The sequence below is a fragment of the Lepidochelys olivacea genome (genome assembly GCF_965140295.1).
Source record: "Lepidochelys olivacea isolate rLepOli2 genome assembly, chromosome: 22".
In the NCBI taxonomy this organism is placed as follows: domain Eukaryota; kingdom Metazoa; phylum Chordata; order Testudines; family Cheloniidae; genus Lepidochelys; species Lepidochelys olivacea.
Window position 1 is genome coordinate 8,550,318 of NC_140432.1, and position 17,455 is coordinate 8,567,772.

Here is a 17,455-nt window from a genome sequence, read left to right on the forward strand (position 1 = left end):
AAAACTGCATTCCTCTTTTACAAAGAGAAAGAAAAACAGGTTTTGCAGCACTTTGGTTCCAGGATCTGTCAGTTTGGGAGGAGGTGCTGTATACAGTACATTTAGAGAGAAGGCTAGGCAGCTGGAAACATACTCAGGTTTCAAAAGAAAACCCAGAACAGAATATAATTGGTCATTCATATACACTTCAGTACTATATCTTTAACTGCAGAGTAGAAATACCCTCTACTTCTTTTAAAGATGGACATATTCTGCTCTGAATTACTCCAGTACAACAGTGAGGTCAGCTCCACCCCACTGGAGAATCTGACCCACATATTCCATTTAACCCTATTTCTAGCAATATGATTTACACATGCACAACAACAGAAGGGACTTGATTGTCTCCTTCTGGTGGAAGGATATAATTGTAAAAGGCTATATAAAAAATGTTAACCTATCCAGCTCCATTTGGGCCTTCAGCAGCATTTGAACCTAATATCTTCAGTTAGAAGTATGAACTACTGTGGCTTGACCTAAAGGACTAACTCTTCCAGAAGTTAGAGATTCTGTGAACCTCTTATGGGGAAAACCGCTAGAGAGGGACGAAGATCCTAACATGTCAATTTGCATTGCTCCCCAGAACAGTAAGTACAGGTACGATCAACAATTTTATTGTATTATGGAGAAACATCAACCATTGCACAGATTTAAATTACCCTTCCTTCATAAGTTCGAGTTTGATTTTTCCCCAATTTGCTGGAAGAAAACCAATCTGGCTGAAATTTCACAGGTGTGATCTTACTCCCGCATAGACTTTTTCTGAGGTGTTTGTGGCAAATTGCATAAGTCATGTGGGAAATACAAGGATCCACAACCTGAGGTGAACTTACTACTTGAATATTTTCCTAATTTTTTTGGCATCAAAAGCCTGGCCTAGAAATCCATTAAAAAAAAAAAATCTGTTGATGTTGGCAAGAGCTGGTGCCAATTTTGGGAGAGTCACTGGCAGAATTACTTAGTTATTAGAAGCACTTCCACATTCAGTATGAGCTCTGCTGTTCTTCATTTCCTAGGCTGTCAAAGAAGACCTTGCAAAGTCTCCAATGGCCTCCACTGGGGGTGACTGAGAAGGGAAGAAAGCATGTGGAAGGGACAGGAGACTCTGGTCTGGAAGAAACAGAGTAGAGCACCAGAGAGAAGATGAGAGGCAAGGTGGTATCTAGTCTGGGGAGAGGAAATCCCGTTTGCAGTTGGAAGGCAGGCTGGTAAGTACTGTATCAGGACTCACCCGTGCACAGCTTGCAAACTCAACAGGGATTCTTGCTTCTCAGCCTCTCAAACATTTTTTTAAAACCTAAACCAAATTCCCAGGCTTACTGTCTCCTGTGGGCAATGATATAGGGCAGAATTATGGTTGTTTGAGTGATTTCTACTGTGCATATCCCCTTTTCTCTTTATGGAAGGGAAGGAAGAGAGAGGCTGTTTTGTGCTTGTAAGGTTAACAGGGAATTTCAAGCCTAACATTTGTGCTTCTTTTTGAATCTTTCACAGGCTCTTTGGAGATTTTTTCCCCCTCAGATAACAAATAAATAAATAGTTATAAGCTTTTTTCCCCCCTTGAACATTATTTAAAAACAAAAAACAAAGAAAACCCCTTAACAACAGGCTTTGCTCATGAAAGGCACAAAGAGAACCAAGCTGATCTCTACAAGGGTCTGCTTCCTAAGACACACCAGGAAAATACGCTTACAGGCTCCAACTACAGCCACAGCAGAAACATGGTGTGTCTTCTTGGCTGCAAAGTCTCAGCTTGCTGAAGGCATTCTGCAGCAAATCTGCTCAACATATAATAGGGATTCCTAGCAGCTGCTGCCTAGACCGGCGGAAGTGATTCTGAGTTCAAGTACTTCCTCTACCCCTGATCATACACTTATAATACACTCATACCACTTGCAATGCCAGGGGTTGATGGATGACAGAGAGTGGACCTTCCATGCGCAGCAATCCGGTCCTCCTCAGACAGCTATCCCTTTTGGGGTTTTAGTCAGTCAGTCAGTGTGCTGGTACATAAATATTCACACAGAACACATGGCCTGAAGGGGTAATCTGTCAAATGATAGGGTGCCTGAGGAAAAAGAATGATCATAACCCTTTATTCCATCCCACTGGACTCTGGAAAGAACAAAAAATGTGACCAGCTAACCATTATGCTCCTCAGCTGTTCATATTGCAGTTCTAATGCACACTCAACCAAAGAGTATGAAAAATCAAGAATAAACTTGAATTTTATTTCTAAAAGAATTAAAGCTACCTCCAGTGCCCATTATCTCTGCCTCTCCCTGCCTTACGAGAATATACTATATTGATAGACTTACCTTTCCTCTAGTATTCCTGCATCCACCTTAGAAGGACTATGCCGCACTACAGTATTAATTGTTTAAAACTGTACAGTTCTGTGTGTAGTCAAGCCTTAGGTTTTACCCGGGGTCAATGAGTCCGAAGTCACTTTTAGAAATGGACTTCAGGTGCTTTTTTGGAGAAGTGGAGTTGGTACAGTTTTAGATAAAATGATGCGGGAAAGTGGAGTGGTTGTGAACAGGGTAAGTGACAGGGCAATTTTGGTTAAGTCAGCTCTTGAAAATGGCCACCCCCTAAACGTTCTTCTACTGGTGTACCTTTAAAAATGAGTGTACACTAAAGCGTTTTGCTTGACGGGTTCTAAATGATTTGCCCAAGGTCACACAGTCAGTCAGTGGAAGAGCTAGGAATAATACACAGGTCTTCTGACTCACGGCTCAGTGTTTTCCACAACTGCCTGTCTAATACTATAAACAGTGTTGGCTAGGAGACCTGCTAGTCTTTTCACCATGTGACATCCACTGAATTGTGAGGGACTGTGGACCATGTGCAAGGCCCCACATCACAATTACCAGACAGAGAACAAGAAGGATGGAAAGGGAAAAGGAGCTAAGCAGGGGAGGGGGAAGATGACAGTCCAGTCTAATGACACTGAGTCACCACATTCTGACTGCCGCATAATAACATTTGGTGTAGAAGGTATGTTCTGCAGACAGGGCTGCATTACATATATCTTCCCTCCTCCCCATACCAAAACCAGTCAGACTTGTGAAAGCTCACCCATTGTTAGATTTTAAAAAATTTATCATGCAGAGCCTGACCTTTCAGCATATAATTAAAAATTCAATGATGCAAACCTGAAGGATACATGCAATACTAAATATAATTTATTTCCTCAATATACCAGTAAATTCTTTACAATGTTGAGATCAACAAAGCACATCCCATTACGAAAGTTTTGATCCCAACTGGGTGCACCAATAAATTCCATTAGTTGCCTGGTGAGCTAACATTTTCCTTACAGCAATCTTGCAGAAAGATTTGTGGGTTTTTTTTTAATGAAAGCGCAAGTCTTTGAGAAAGTATTTTTCCACCATTCATTTCAGTGCCTCAAATCAAGACTGAATATGCATTTGCTGCACAGCTTCAATGCGGAAAAAAATATAAATGTTAGTAAGCAAGGCAATGCTTCAGAGGCTCTTTATTCATTTACTGCTGACTAATGGAACCTTCTGTTCTTCAGTGGATTGGTAAGATGACAATAGTTAACATTCGTATCGTACTTTATGTTTTCAAAGCTCTGTACAAACCTTAATAAATTAAGCTTCAGTACATCCTCGTGAGGTAGGGAAGTGTTATCCCTATTTATACATGGGGAAACTGAGGCAGAGAGAGGTTAAATTAACATTCTCGAAGCCAAAGTAAGCAAGTAATCGAATCAGGATTAGAACTCAAAAGTTTCTGGGACCCAGGGCTGTGCTCAGTCCATTAATCCATGCAGCCTTTGGGACACAACATGATAATCCAGCCACAGAGGAATGTGCTTAAATAAACCACATGTAAAAGCTATCAGGCCACAATGACAGAACAGAGCTGGTGTGTTTGTACTGTGTTAGCACAATGGGACCTGGTCTATCAGTACTATGGTAAGGCAACTCATCCAGCAACCAGATTCTTGGGGTCATAGAACTCTCTGAGCTGGGGCACTGGCTGGACATATAAATAATAAATGGGTTTATGGATTGTGTAACACTTTATAATAAACTGATGCAGCTTGTTCTTCAGTAACAATAAGTTCTGGCACCTTGTTTGGATTTACTGACTACATGAACCGTCAGCTCTACTGCCCTCTAGTGACTCAGTCCTCAGAAGAATTCGTCATCATTTGTATAATAAATTTCACTTGGTTTGTGTTCCATGGAAAGTAGCAAGAAAAGTTTTTAAAAACCCTTTTCAGGCCATGATTTAGAAAAATTTCCTTGGATACTGCAGCATCCAACACCCATTAATTTCATTGGGGGCTGAACGTCTAAATCCCTGAAACCCAGTAGATATATCCAGTACCACATGCAGTTCTTTAATGCTGACCAGCACCACCCAGGCAATCAATGTTTAGCACTATTGCCAGATACAGCTCTACCCAAGCACCTCATCACTGACATTCAACACCCCAGATAGATCACTCCTGGGTCTCCCTTAACAGGAAAATCATGCAGAAATGAGCATGGTTTGGTTAATCCAGCACTATGGTAAAAAGAGAACAAATCCATTTTCACCCATTTCATGAGACTGATCGAGGAGCGAGTTTCTGGAAGTGAATTTTCAAGCTGTCAAGTCCCATTGCTCCACCAAACCCCTATCACAGATGACATAAACATTAAAAATCAATTTGAAAGCTGGCCAAACTGTTATTAGACCCCTTTATATAATTACTGATGTCGCCATAAAATACTGCCTGTCTATTATGCAAATTTTTAAGAGTGAATAGTTCTTCAAAGGGAATTACACCCACTACCCCTTCAGATTAAAGTTAGTAATTTGCTATTAGGTGTCAAACTATCATTTAAAAGTATGTCGTTCCAGCCTACTCTTATTGTCTTGTCTAGTTCAATTTATTAGCACAAATGCACCACTTAAGATACGTGAGCCCTATCCAATGCTATTCTCTACCGCAGGGAACTATATTCATGCTGTACTAACGGTTTTAATTTGTTTTTCTTCTTTGGCCTTTTAATACTCAGTCTTCTGCTACCAAGGAAGCATCATAATGCCCCTAATCTTTCATAGCTAGAGACCTGGGCTCAAATGTGGTTTAGTTCACAAGAGCAATGAATCTCAACCTGTGCCTGAGTGTGTTTTTGCTCACATTACAAAATCACTGCACAACTTGACTTGACTAGCAGTCACTGTTCAGCAGAAACTGGGAATTAGAGGAATAGGGCAGGTAATTAGGGCCCCAATTCAGCGAAGCATTGAACCACATGCTTAACATTAAGCATATGAGTAGTCCCACTGTTAAGTTATGCATGTGCTTAACTGTTTTCTAAATAAGAACCTAGGGGGGAAATTTTCACAAGTTTTCACAAGTTTTCACATTATGGGATCCAAAGTCCCATTTTCAAAAATAATGTAGGCACTTAGGAGCCTAAGGACACGGCTACACAAGGATACTCAGAAAAGTTCACCCAAATCAACTAAAGGTTTGAATTTAAAGTGGATTAGTTAAACTGCATTTAGTCCCTTTCTGGGCATTTTGATTCATAATTAAAGTGACCTCAAATCAATTTAGCTCAATTCACTTCCAAAGTGAATTAAAGTAAACAAAATTAAGGCCACTTTAATTCTAAATCAAAGCATCCACACAGAGATTTAATTCTGTTTATCCAATCCACTTTCAATTCACACCTTTAGTGAATTCAGATTAACTTTTCTAAATTCCACATGTAGATAAGCCCTAAGTCTCATTTTGGAAAATTTTACCCCAGATCAGGATTCAGATTCATTTGAAGAACAATGTGAAGAAAATTTGTACGAACACATCAATCTGACTTCACACTGTGATGGCATCTCCCTGCCATCAGACTTGTAACTGAGCCTGCAGCATTAGAAAAAGTCAATATATACTTCAACCACAAATGCAATTCCATCAATTGTCTTCAAAATATTTTAAGCAAAAATAATATGCAACAGGATGCAATTTCACGCAAGTACATGCATTATGCATTGTGAAGACTAAGTACTCAGGGAGTACCTAGGGAGGTGGTGGAATCTCCTTCCTTAGAAGTTTTTAAGGTCAGGCTTGACAAAGCCCTGGCTGGGATGATTTAATTGGGTATGGCTCCTGCTTTTGAGCAGGGGGTTGGACTAGATGACCTCCTGAGGTCCCTTCCAACCCTGATATTCTATGATTCTATGATACTCACTATCTCTGAATGACAAAAGCGAAAGAAAATTCTCGGAGGAATGCACAATGCAGTAAAATATAAATCTATAGAGGGAGAGAGATGTATTTAGCAGCTACTCCATTATAAAACCTTTTTTATAATAACTAAAAGATTAATAGGGTCACTTCTGAAAAAATAAAAGGAGGCACAGGTAGGAATGCAAAGTTAGCCACACTTTTCCAGAACTACAATGCAGTACAAGGACTGGATCCTGCTCCTGTTGGTACATTTCCTACTGACCAATGAGAATGGAGATGGCATCATCTTATAGTATGGAGAGTGGGTATGGTCGAGAGGAGAGGGTACTGATATGGAATTCAGAAGTTATGGGTTCTATCGTTGATTTGCCACTGTAACCATGGGCAAGTCACTTCACCTCTTGCCTGTATCCTCTCCAACTCATTGCCTGTTTTTTCTGTTTAGACTGTTAGGTCTACTGTCTGCATATATAGTGTCTTGCACAATGGGGCTCTGAACTCAGTGGAGGCCTAAAGGTGCTAATAACAACAATAAATCCTGAACGTTGTTGACTTATTTTTATACAAGTCATCTCCTGCAAGGCTGTTTCACCTTCTCCCTCTAACCAACGATACTGGGACAACCCTGTGACCTGACAGCAGCTGCCTTTGAGAAATCAAATCCCACATGGGACTCGACTGCTGTCACAACACTCCTTAGCAGTCAGAACATTCCACAGCGATGGCTCAGAAGACGCACATAAACAGAACCACAACTCTTAAGGTAAGCCATTATACAAATTACCCTAAATGAAAGAAAATGGTTTAGATGTCAAAGGGTTGTGGCCTGGGGATTCTACCCTCCTCCAGCTATAAGGCTGCTTCTCTGGCTGGCACATGCTGAAGGCGTTAATGATGCTTTCTGTCTCTGAAGACAGAGGACAAAGCTTGTACCATTTATGAGTCTCTGATAGTGTTTCTTGGTCCAGGACAAGTCTCGGGTACAACTCAATAAAGGGGGGTTCTGCCTGGAGAGAACTACAGATTCACAGAGGAAGGTAAACCGGCATCGCAAACCGACTGGAACTCAACCTGACCTTGTTGTATTCTGCCTTAAGGAGGGCAGAGCTGCTGGAATATAAGACCCGAGTCTAGGGTCATGTGAACAGAACAGGGAAACCTGAATTCAAATCTATTCTTACAACATATACTACTCTACATTAATAGGCGCACAAATGCTTATTCTCACACATACATATGTACACACACACACGAAAAAGAAACACCCTCATTATTAAATAACCTGTGCGTAAAAATTTAAGTTCTGTGCCAATTGCAGTCTTTACAGCCACTGCCATCAACTCACCCAGGTGCAATATATACTATCGTTTACTTCAAGGGAGTGCACAAATGTAACTGAGGGCATAAATTGGCCCAGTTTATCAAACCAGCTCCCCAAAAAGGGACCCTTTCTGCTCCAACTTCCTATTATCAGACACTCTAACAAACTAAGCAAACCTATCTGGAGCTCTATGAAGTGTTTTGCTCAGATTAGTTAGCTAGTCAGACAAACACAACCCAATTTTGTATGTAAAAGAAATCTGAAACTTACCTGTATGTTGCCAAAGTCCACATTCTCATAATGGAAATGTGCACACTCCGCCATCTTCGGGAAGTGGCCCTTGGTAAAGGATAACCTGAAGTACATCAAAAGCAACCCATAAGATGCACATCACTGAAACAATTGTCAGAATTGCATGTCATGATGAAATGCGACTAGACCATCTACATTTAAGCGCCTGACCAAGACAATCCATCATCCTGAAGATAAGGGAACATAAAGTGCTGCTATTTTGATGCACTAAAGCAGTGAGGAAAGGGATTTGGTGAGCGAGGTAAACTAAACTGCCAAGTGACATTTATCATTGTCTTTTTAGGGAAACACGTGCATTCCATCACCACCAAGGCCAGTGTCTACTGGGAAGGATGCAGGGACAAGCTGTTCCACCTGTACTTGCACTGGGGAAATTAATCTGTAAACAACCTGACATAAGAGACACATGAAAGTCAAATTTTACCTGTGAAAGGCATCACAGCCCATCAGTTCTGGGTTGATGGATCTGAGGGTGCAGAACAAATGCTATTTATCCTTTGGCTTTTTAAAATTCAGCGGTGAGACATAATCATCTCCAAGCATCCCCAACTACAGCAATGGCTGACAGGGAGATGCTCTGGTTCTGCAACAGAATCTTCCTTCTCCTGAAGCTGCTGCAGACTCCTATAAATACTTCTGGTTGTGAGCCAATGAGATTGTCTTTATCTGGCTCACTCTTCCCATGGGAATATAAGTGGGAAGTGAGATACAGCATCTAGCTGCTCAGCAATAGAACAAAGAGCCATTTTCCCTAACAGCATCAGAGCATGATAGAGCATCATTGCTCTGAATGCACAGACCAATGCCGGTAGCTGTGGACCTTCTGCCAGCACTTTAAATATGGATGGGCCAAGTCATTTTTGACTAATTTGGACCCCATTCTCAGATCATTGGGTTGAATTCTGCAAATGAGCACAAAAAGGGAACAGAACGAGGGCAGAGAGAAAACACAGTCCATGGGAAAAAATAGCGTGAAAACTGAAACAAAAACCAACCCTGAAAAACAGAGCAGACACACTCATAGAAAAATTCTAATGAAAAAATAAAGGTCATCCACTTGTCCCAGTTTAGCTTTCCTTCCGTCTCAGGAGCACAGGGGAACTACTACACTTATACCTTGCACAGGCTTGCCTTTAGCCTTTTTTTTTTTAATTTATTTTTTATGAATAATCTTTGGGGGAAAACCCAGAGTTTAAATTACAGCAAGAGTGAGATTCAAAATTCAAACTAGCTTTGCAACCCTTCTCCCCAAAAGCAAGCGTGTAAGGTTTACAAAACCTCCACCTCTATAAGCTTCATCCATCCCAAGCTTTAATATTTAGAGCATGCCGACTGGCCGTTTTGCTTTTCCCAGGCAGCAGGTCTACGCTGCTCTGATAAGGAGACTACCAGAAATCCTTTACTGCTTACAGCCTGGCTTCTGGATGCATTGGGGCTCCACTGCACTATGACAGTCTTGAGCACAGCTAGAATCACAGACACTAGGACTGGGAGCACAGAGGACAGAAAAGCGACAGAATTAACTCTCAAACAAAATAAGCCCATTGCTCTTACTTTTTCACATTCTTCATTTTCATGCTCGCTGTGCTGCCGCACGTCCGAAGAGGCAGCTCCCCTGGAATCTCAGGGATATCTGCACCTCTCGCCTACACACGCCAAAAAAAAAAAAAGAAAGAGAAACGTTAGATTTGATCGCACACTACATATTGGTGCCTCCAACACTAGATAAATACATGCACTGTCTGTGCACGTCTCACATATGTATGCAAGATATACTTTAGTAACTTGCAGCACAGAAATACTGAATCCATGGATTCCAACCTAAAATATGGTTAGCTGCTTACCTACAATAAACCTTGTTAATTCTCACTAATTACTGGGAGAGCCAATACATTATACACCCAAAGAATAAGAGGAAAAAGGAAGAGATTTTCAAAACTAGTAACCTAACTTTAGGCTTCCAAGACCACCATTTAGGCTCCTAATTAAGCATCTTGACTTTCAACACTGCTGAAGCTGCTGGGTACCCAGGACTGTTGAAAATCAGGTTAGCTACTTATGTGCCTAAATATGGAAGAATTATTTGAAATATTTAAACAAGCTGGGCCTTAGCAAACAAATATAATTAAAAAAAAACATGAATCAATAATAAAAGACACAATGAAAAGGCATCACAAAATTTACATCTGTCATTTTGTGGGTGGCAGAAGCTTTCAATTTATGTGGTGGCTTTAACGTGCATAATCTTTTATCCATACCCATTCCAGACACTTAATTTTCCTACTCTGTCATCTAATGGCGTTTCAGTCCTGAATAAAAAGAGTGAAATGGACATGTAATATTTTGCTCCACTCACACGGATAAATGTGAGTTGTATCTGTGCCATTCAGTTCTTATCTTAGCCTCCCTCAAAAAAATTTCATGTTATTTAAGACCCAAGTTACCTCATAAATTCTTGATATATCACATATCTTACACTGGAATAATTAAGAGCTTCCTTGGTATATACATATAGGAATTAAAATCATTTTGTTTTAACTTAGCTATTTTCCATAATGGTTTGCCAATTTTACATGATTTCTAATACCATATAAATGATCTTTTATACCCCCCAAGAGATCAAGAGGTATGTTTGTAGGTGGGATTTCTATTTAATTTATATTTCAGTAAGATACAAATGTATAGCACTGAGGCACAAAGTTGTTCACCTGGGGAAGAATTTCATGTTTATGTGCTGTGGCTTTGATCATTTGAAACATCTCAGGATAAAAAACATTTAACCCACAGACCTGGTGCTCAGAAAGTCCTCCATAAGGATGTTCATTCGTCCAGAAATTTACATAGGAAACAGGGCTGTGACATCCATTTTACTGCAATAACTGTCAATACATTTTTAAATAGATTTTGTTCATGTTTTAGTGTTAGATGCTAGACAGACATTAAGGAGTTCCAATGAGTTCAGGAGAAACTGGAATTATTTTTAGTGTGACCAGAGAACCAAATTCTCTTTCAACCTTACACTCCAGTTTTCTTCTCGTTCTCTTTACATTTAACAGATAAAAATAAAATCAAGTATTGTACCTGTCTATATCATTCTGTGTATTACTGTTTCATCTTAACCTTTTTATTCTCATTATAGGGAAGACTGTTTATGTACCAAGCCATGGGCAAATGGGATACTGCAGCTTTAATTAAACCTGTGTGCATATTTTTTCCCCGTGATAGTTCCTGTATGCATTGCAGTCTATCAAGAAGAGAAATTCCCACCTTGGCTACTTAATAGAGATGGGTCCCTTTCGCAAAATCCAGATTGACTGGAAATATGCCATAATTCAGGAGGTTTGGCATCCATGGCTTTGGTGTACCCGAAGCCCTTTTAAGGCTTTAAAAATTATTTTCACTGGAAAAAAATCAATGAAGTGGTATAGACATACACAAAACCTTACAGTCCATTTAACATGTCCCTGTCCTGAGCAGCTTCCCATATAAATAAGGATGTAACATAGTGATGGATGGCAATATACAATGCTAGGACCTGGGCTGCAACAGCAAAGGTCACAAGAAGCCCAGTTTTCCTCCTCACTTACAGCAGGCTAAATTGGGAGTATCTCCACTGAAGGTCACAGAAAATGCCTGAATGCATCTGATGAAGTGAGCTGTAGCTCACGAAAGCTTATGCTCAAATAAATTTGTTAGTCTTTAAGGTGCCACAAGTCCTCCTTTTCTTTTTGAGAAAAATATATGTGTAAGTGTGAGGAGAATCAGGCCTGAGTGGTGCTCACGGTTACATACAGAATTTGCTACATATCTATATAAGAGAGGCACAATGGTCCACAAGTTAGGGCACCAGCCTAGGACTTGAGAAACTTGGGTTCAATTCCCTGCTCTGCCAGAGACTTCCTGTGTGACCTCAGGCCAATCACTTAGCCCCTCTGTGCCTTAGGTTTCCATCTGTAAAATGGAGATAATAGCAATGCCGTACTTCAAAAGTGTTGTGAGGATAAATGCATTAAAACCTGCGAGGTACTACAGTGATGAGGTCTATATAAGTACACACCAGTTGGAGTGTTTCAATTTACTTTCATGGGTTTTAGGCTGGGCCCATAATGGGATGTGGAGGGAACCAATTATGTCCAAGTTAGCAGACAGGCAGAGGATGGCAAGGACAAAGCAATGATCCTTGGTCTTGTCCGGGAGCGGCTCATTAATGACCATGGCAAGAGCAGTGGAGCGAGCACAGTGCAGAATGCAGAGGTCAGATACAGTATTTCCTGCTTCACATACAAAACTATAAAACATGAGTGGTGTCCAAAACAATGGATGGCATAGAGGTGGCAATGCGGGCACTCCAATGTACCTTCTCTCATAAGGCAAGAACAATGAGAAGGCTGAGTAAAACCCATCACCAATGTTGGGAGTAGATGGACCAGTGCTCTGCTCCAGAATGCCATTCTTATGTTCCTAAACTTGTCTGCAGAGAGGTCTCTGACCAGAACTGAACAGCTGCCAGAAGTTATTAGGTTTAATAGAGAGTAAGTGTACACTGTGATTTACAAACATGGAAAAAGACATGGCCTTTGCCCCGAAGAGACCATTATAATTCAAGGTAACAGCACACTATATGATATATGAAACTTGCAATAATCATACATGCATTTCAGAGGTACTCACCACTGAAACATATACATGCCAAGACTCAGTTTCAGAGAAATCTACACGGTAACATTGGTGTTGCCATTACAGATCAGGTTAGTGGCCTCCCCTCGCACAGTACCCTGCAGCTACCATTCGCCAACACCTGAAGCTTCAGCGAAAAGCAGGCAACCTCCATGAAGCACTTTGTCAAATTGTGCAGTACCATAAATGGGATGTGGGAAAGGGGATCCTTCTTGTCCCCTTCAAGCAATCAATCATCTCTGACCAGGGGGGATAAAATCCAATTGCTTCCGCAAACAGCTGAAAAATGATTATTGAGAAGTATCTACCATTCATTACTTGGTTTCTTTTTTAAATAAGAGGTCTGTGAAAAAAGATAAGGACTTTAAGCAACAGAGGTGAAATCCCTGAGGGCTTATGTAGGACTTAAGTAGTGTACGGGTTTTCTGCACAGAGTCGAATTCCACTCTAGTTGCATTAAGCACTGCCCTGGAAAGAAAAGGGTTACTGCAATTAAGAATGATGCCTCCTCCACCTTTCAGCACTATTGATTTAAACTGGAGCTGAGGACATTCAACCCTTCTCATAATTGGGCTTTTGATAGCCTAAGCAATATTTTAACACCATTGCCTCACAAAGAGTCTATGTGTAAAACATTCAGTACATGTTGCAGAAAAACAAATACAATATTTAATTCCTTAAATAAAGCAATCCCTGACCTATCTGCGTTCATAGACAATTAATTTGGTCAATAGCATTAATAAAACACTGGATGGTCTCATTGTGAATTCCAGTGTTAAGAAGGAGTACTTGTGGAACCTTAGAGACTAACCAATTTATTTGAGCATAAGCTTTCGTGAGCTACAGCATCAGATGAAGTGAGCTGTAGCTCACGAAAGCTCATGCTCAAATAAATTGGTTAGTCTCTAAGGTGCCACAAGTACTCCTTTTCTTTTTGCGAATACAGACTAACACGGTTGCTACTCTGAAACCAGTGGTAAGAAGACAGCCAATGTAATATATGTTGTAGCTCTTAATACATAATACAGTAACTACCTACAGCAATAAATGTGCCCCTCCTGTGAGCATTTTTTAGGTAGAGCCTGAAATAGATTGCCTGTCTCGATTTCCATGGAAAAGAACTTCTGTGGCATGAAAAATAATTTTCCATTTCTCATTTGCAGCAGAAGCTGGTGCCATGTGAAACCAGGTAAGTGAAACTGAGAGGAAAAGATGTGCTCAGAGCCAAATGACAGCAGTAGATAAAGCTCACCCCATGTCGGACTCAAAGCGGAGTAGGCAAAGTGCACAGCGCAGAACACTTCAGAACCAGCATTTATCTTTGGAAAACTCATCTTGTTCTCTCCCTTCCCAACTGAATTATGTCCAAATCATACTAGGAAAAGATCCATGCCTCTCTCTATCCCATCAGTGTTTATTAATTTAGATGGTCCACAATGAGACAAATGTTAAAATCAAGGGCTTGCTGCAGAAAAGCAATCCAGTGGGCTCACTGAGAAATCTTAAATCAGGAAGCATTAGTGGGATGCTGGTTCTCATCCGAGTCAGAAGTCATTACTGGAAGTACTAACAGAAAGAAAGAAAGTTTGGTTGATGAAAGAAGAAAAATTGAGATAAATAATAACTAACACATACTTATTGCAATTATATAACTGTTTGCCTCCCAACTAAACGCAATTACTTTCCATCCCAAACATGCACACATTGAAGTTCCCATTATCAGTTTACACTTGTTCTGAAACCTTCCATGGAAATCGTCCCTAAATTATTTTTCTCTCCAAATATAAACAAAATCCATTACAAAGGAATTTGTCATCTTTTGTGCTCCTTGTCACAGTAATTTGTTTTTAAATATCATTTTGAAACAGCTGAATTATTTACATTTGAAAATTAGCTGGCGACCCTAGGCAGCTGCTACTTTTCGTTCCTTATATTTTATGCATCGGTGTCCCGTGGAAAACTAGTAACTGCATAATAAATCTGCTTATGCAAATGATTTACTCCAATTCTCACGGCTAAATGTCAGTGCTATTTCAATCTGCATTCGTCCAAAACCTGGTAAACAAGTTAGGGCCTGATCCCCCCCCCCCCCCGAGTGGGTTTGTGGGGGGGGGGGGTGAGAGAGCCTGGATTTGTCCTGGAAATGGCCCAACTTGATTATCATACACATTGTAAGGAGAGTGATCACTTTAGATAAGCTATTACCAGCAGGAGAGTGGGATGGGAGGAGGTATTTTTTCATGCTTTGTGTGTATATAAAAAGATCTTCTACACTTTCCATAGTATGCATCCGATGAAGTGAGCTGTAGCCACAAGTACTCCTTTTCTTTTTGCGAATACAGACTAACACGGCTGTTACTCTGAAACACGACAAGAGAGTAGTTTTAACTAGAGGCAATCGGAAATTTTCCAACAAACATTTTCCCCATCAGAAAATGTTGATTTGTCAAAACCAAAACTTTCACCGGGTAGTTTATTAAGTCAAGGATGGAATTTCTGGTCAAAAACATAGGGACACCGCGAGAACTGCCAATAGCCCAAGTGGTTGAGGCGCTCGGCTGCTATGTGGCCAGCCCAAGTGCAAGTCCCTGCTCTGCCTGCCTCTTCTCTCTGGCCCAATAAATAGTTAATTATTTATATACAACAGGAGAGATTGAGAGAGCTACCACAACTTGATGGTTAGGGAACTTCCCTCACCTGGGATACAGCAGACAAAGCAGGGACTTGAACCTGAGGCCCCCCTATTCCAAGCAATTGCCCTAACCATGTAGCTGTTGGGCTGGGTGGAGGGAGAATGGAATGTGCTTCTTTCCCCTTGCCCCCCACCCCCCTGCAACAAATTTGGAGGTCTCAGTTTCATTTTGATGCAGAACAAAAGCCAACACTTTGAAATTTTTCACAAAAGGGAATTCTTATTTTAATCAATAACGTTTTTTAAGTTAAAGCCAGAACTAACATATTCACATGGCATAAGTCATTCATACACTCAAAACCCATACATTCACCATAAACAACTGGGCCAATATTTTCAAATTTTGGATGCCTAACTTAAGGTACCCAAAGGCCATATTTAGGCATAGAGATGCTTTTCAAAAGGCTAACCTATGTGATTTAGACACTTAAGTCCCACTGGAAGTCAATGAGACTTTAACACTTAGGTGCACTGGAAAACGTTACTGCTAAATTCAGGAGGCACTGTGGGGTCCCAGCACCTGTAATATTCATTTCCTGAGTTGCCTTGTTTTCAGCACCCAGGTTTGAAATGTTTGGCCTTGATATCCGCAATCGTTATTTAGTGTAGCTGAAGTGAAATTTAAATGACACAAAACCTCTCAGGCATAAATAATTTAAATCCAACAAGTTCACAGCATACCAGAGTATGAAAGAGTTCTCGCTCAAAACAAACCTGACTGGGTTTATTAGAAAACGTTCCTTTCAAGCACAGAAGTCAAGACGCCCGATTTGCTAATTCAAGTAAAATTAGAGAACAGTCCGATAAAAGTGTTCCAGTAGTTGTAACAGTAAACAAGGTGGCACAAAGGGAGTCAAAGCCTTCCCTAACATATGGGAGTGCCCAGTATGGACAGAGGCAGCTCCTACATCTCCCTCCCTGCAGACTCTGGCGCAAGCGCGCGTTGAGGTGCGGAGGGGCAGGGTAAGCAGAAAGGTTGGAGCACAAAGCACTCCAGGAATCCTCAGCTGCTTCATTGGTGCCTAGGGCAGATTGTCTCCAAGGCTACTCTACGCCACTCTGGGGCTTAGCAGAGAATCAGGAAGCCGCAACCAGTTTCCTAAGATTTGCTCCTCCCACAGTCCGCACTCTGCTGTGCACAGTGTAACCTCAAGGTGGAATTGTGACGCGTGTTCTTCAAAGAAAATCATAAATATTACCTCCGAACGTTAGTCTACTTTGACAACCAAGTAACCGTGCCATCCTGTTATCAGAATCTTTGTCCCCACTTTTCCTTTTACAGTCTGAACTTGCAATGTCAAGTCTGAATCCTGCAAACAACACACGTTCTTAGTCCCACTGAGTTCCATGGAGCTACTCCCACCTGCGCAGAGCTCACTGCAAGCCCTATGTACCACTTGGAGCTGACCCTCTGCGCAGGAATGAAGGTTACCCCTACAGAATGGATACTAGGTAGCCATGTACAAGCTTCCTCCCTCCCAGTCAATATGTCTCAAATCCAGTTTGGAGGGAACTGACTGCCTCTGTGGGTCTGAAGGGTGGTCCAGCTGCCGGGTTTTTTCAATCCTTGGCATCTTTGCTAAAAGTTAGGAGGTAGTCAAAAATATCAATTGCTTCTGATGGGGATTTTTGAAAGAATGTTTCCCCTTAATTTTCTACAAAATATTTTCATTTTTTTCGCTTTTACCTTTTCACTAAAAACATGGCTGAAGATGGAAAATTTCATTTTGGTCAAAAAGCCATTTTTCATCAAAAACAGGGTTTTTATGAGAAAATACTACCCGGCTTTACTGAAAGGGCTAAAAGGGGGCCTGTCACTGTGGACCATGATGGGGTTTCTTTCTGAAGCAGACACTTGTCCACACAGAACTCAATGGCAACTCAGCATCCTTTAGAAGGTAATAAATACAAACCAAAGCTGGCTTGATACCAGTGCCATGTGGAGTATTTACAGTGATTGCCACTTTTCGTTTTCAAAATATGTTCTACAAATATCCACCGGTCACTCAGAGGTAAAAGACTAGTACCATCAATCTCTCCCTGTTCATATCACTTGCTAGATACACAGATAGTGTGCCTGAGATGCAATGAAGTTAGGACGATTGTTCAGCTCAGATTCTAACCTACTCCCTAGCCTTGAAACCACCCAGCCTCCTTGAAAACAAAGTTCTTGTTACCCCTCCTTCAGATG

At 40.9% G+C, this 17,455-nt stretch overlaps 1 protein-coding gene across 1 annotated transcript in view; it reads right to left on the reverse strand.

Moving 5' to 3' along the window:
- ARHGAP32 (Rho GTPase activating protein 32) overlaps positions 1 to 17,455 on the reverse strand; it is a 404,315-nt gene that overhangs the window by 189,181 nt on the left and 197,679 nt on the right. Inside the window, exons 3-4 of the mRNA XM_084612034.1 lie at positions 9,450 to 9,541; positions 7,854 to 7,938 (exon numbers count right to left, since the gene is read on the reverse strand). Coding sequence (XP_084468160.1) covers positions 7,854 to 7,938; positions 9,450 to 9,541 — 177 coding nt within the window. The remainder of the gene's footprint in view (positions 1 to 7,853; positions 7,939 to 9,449; positions 9,542 to 17,455) is intronic.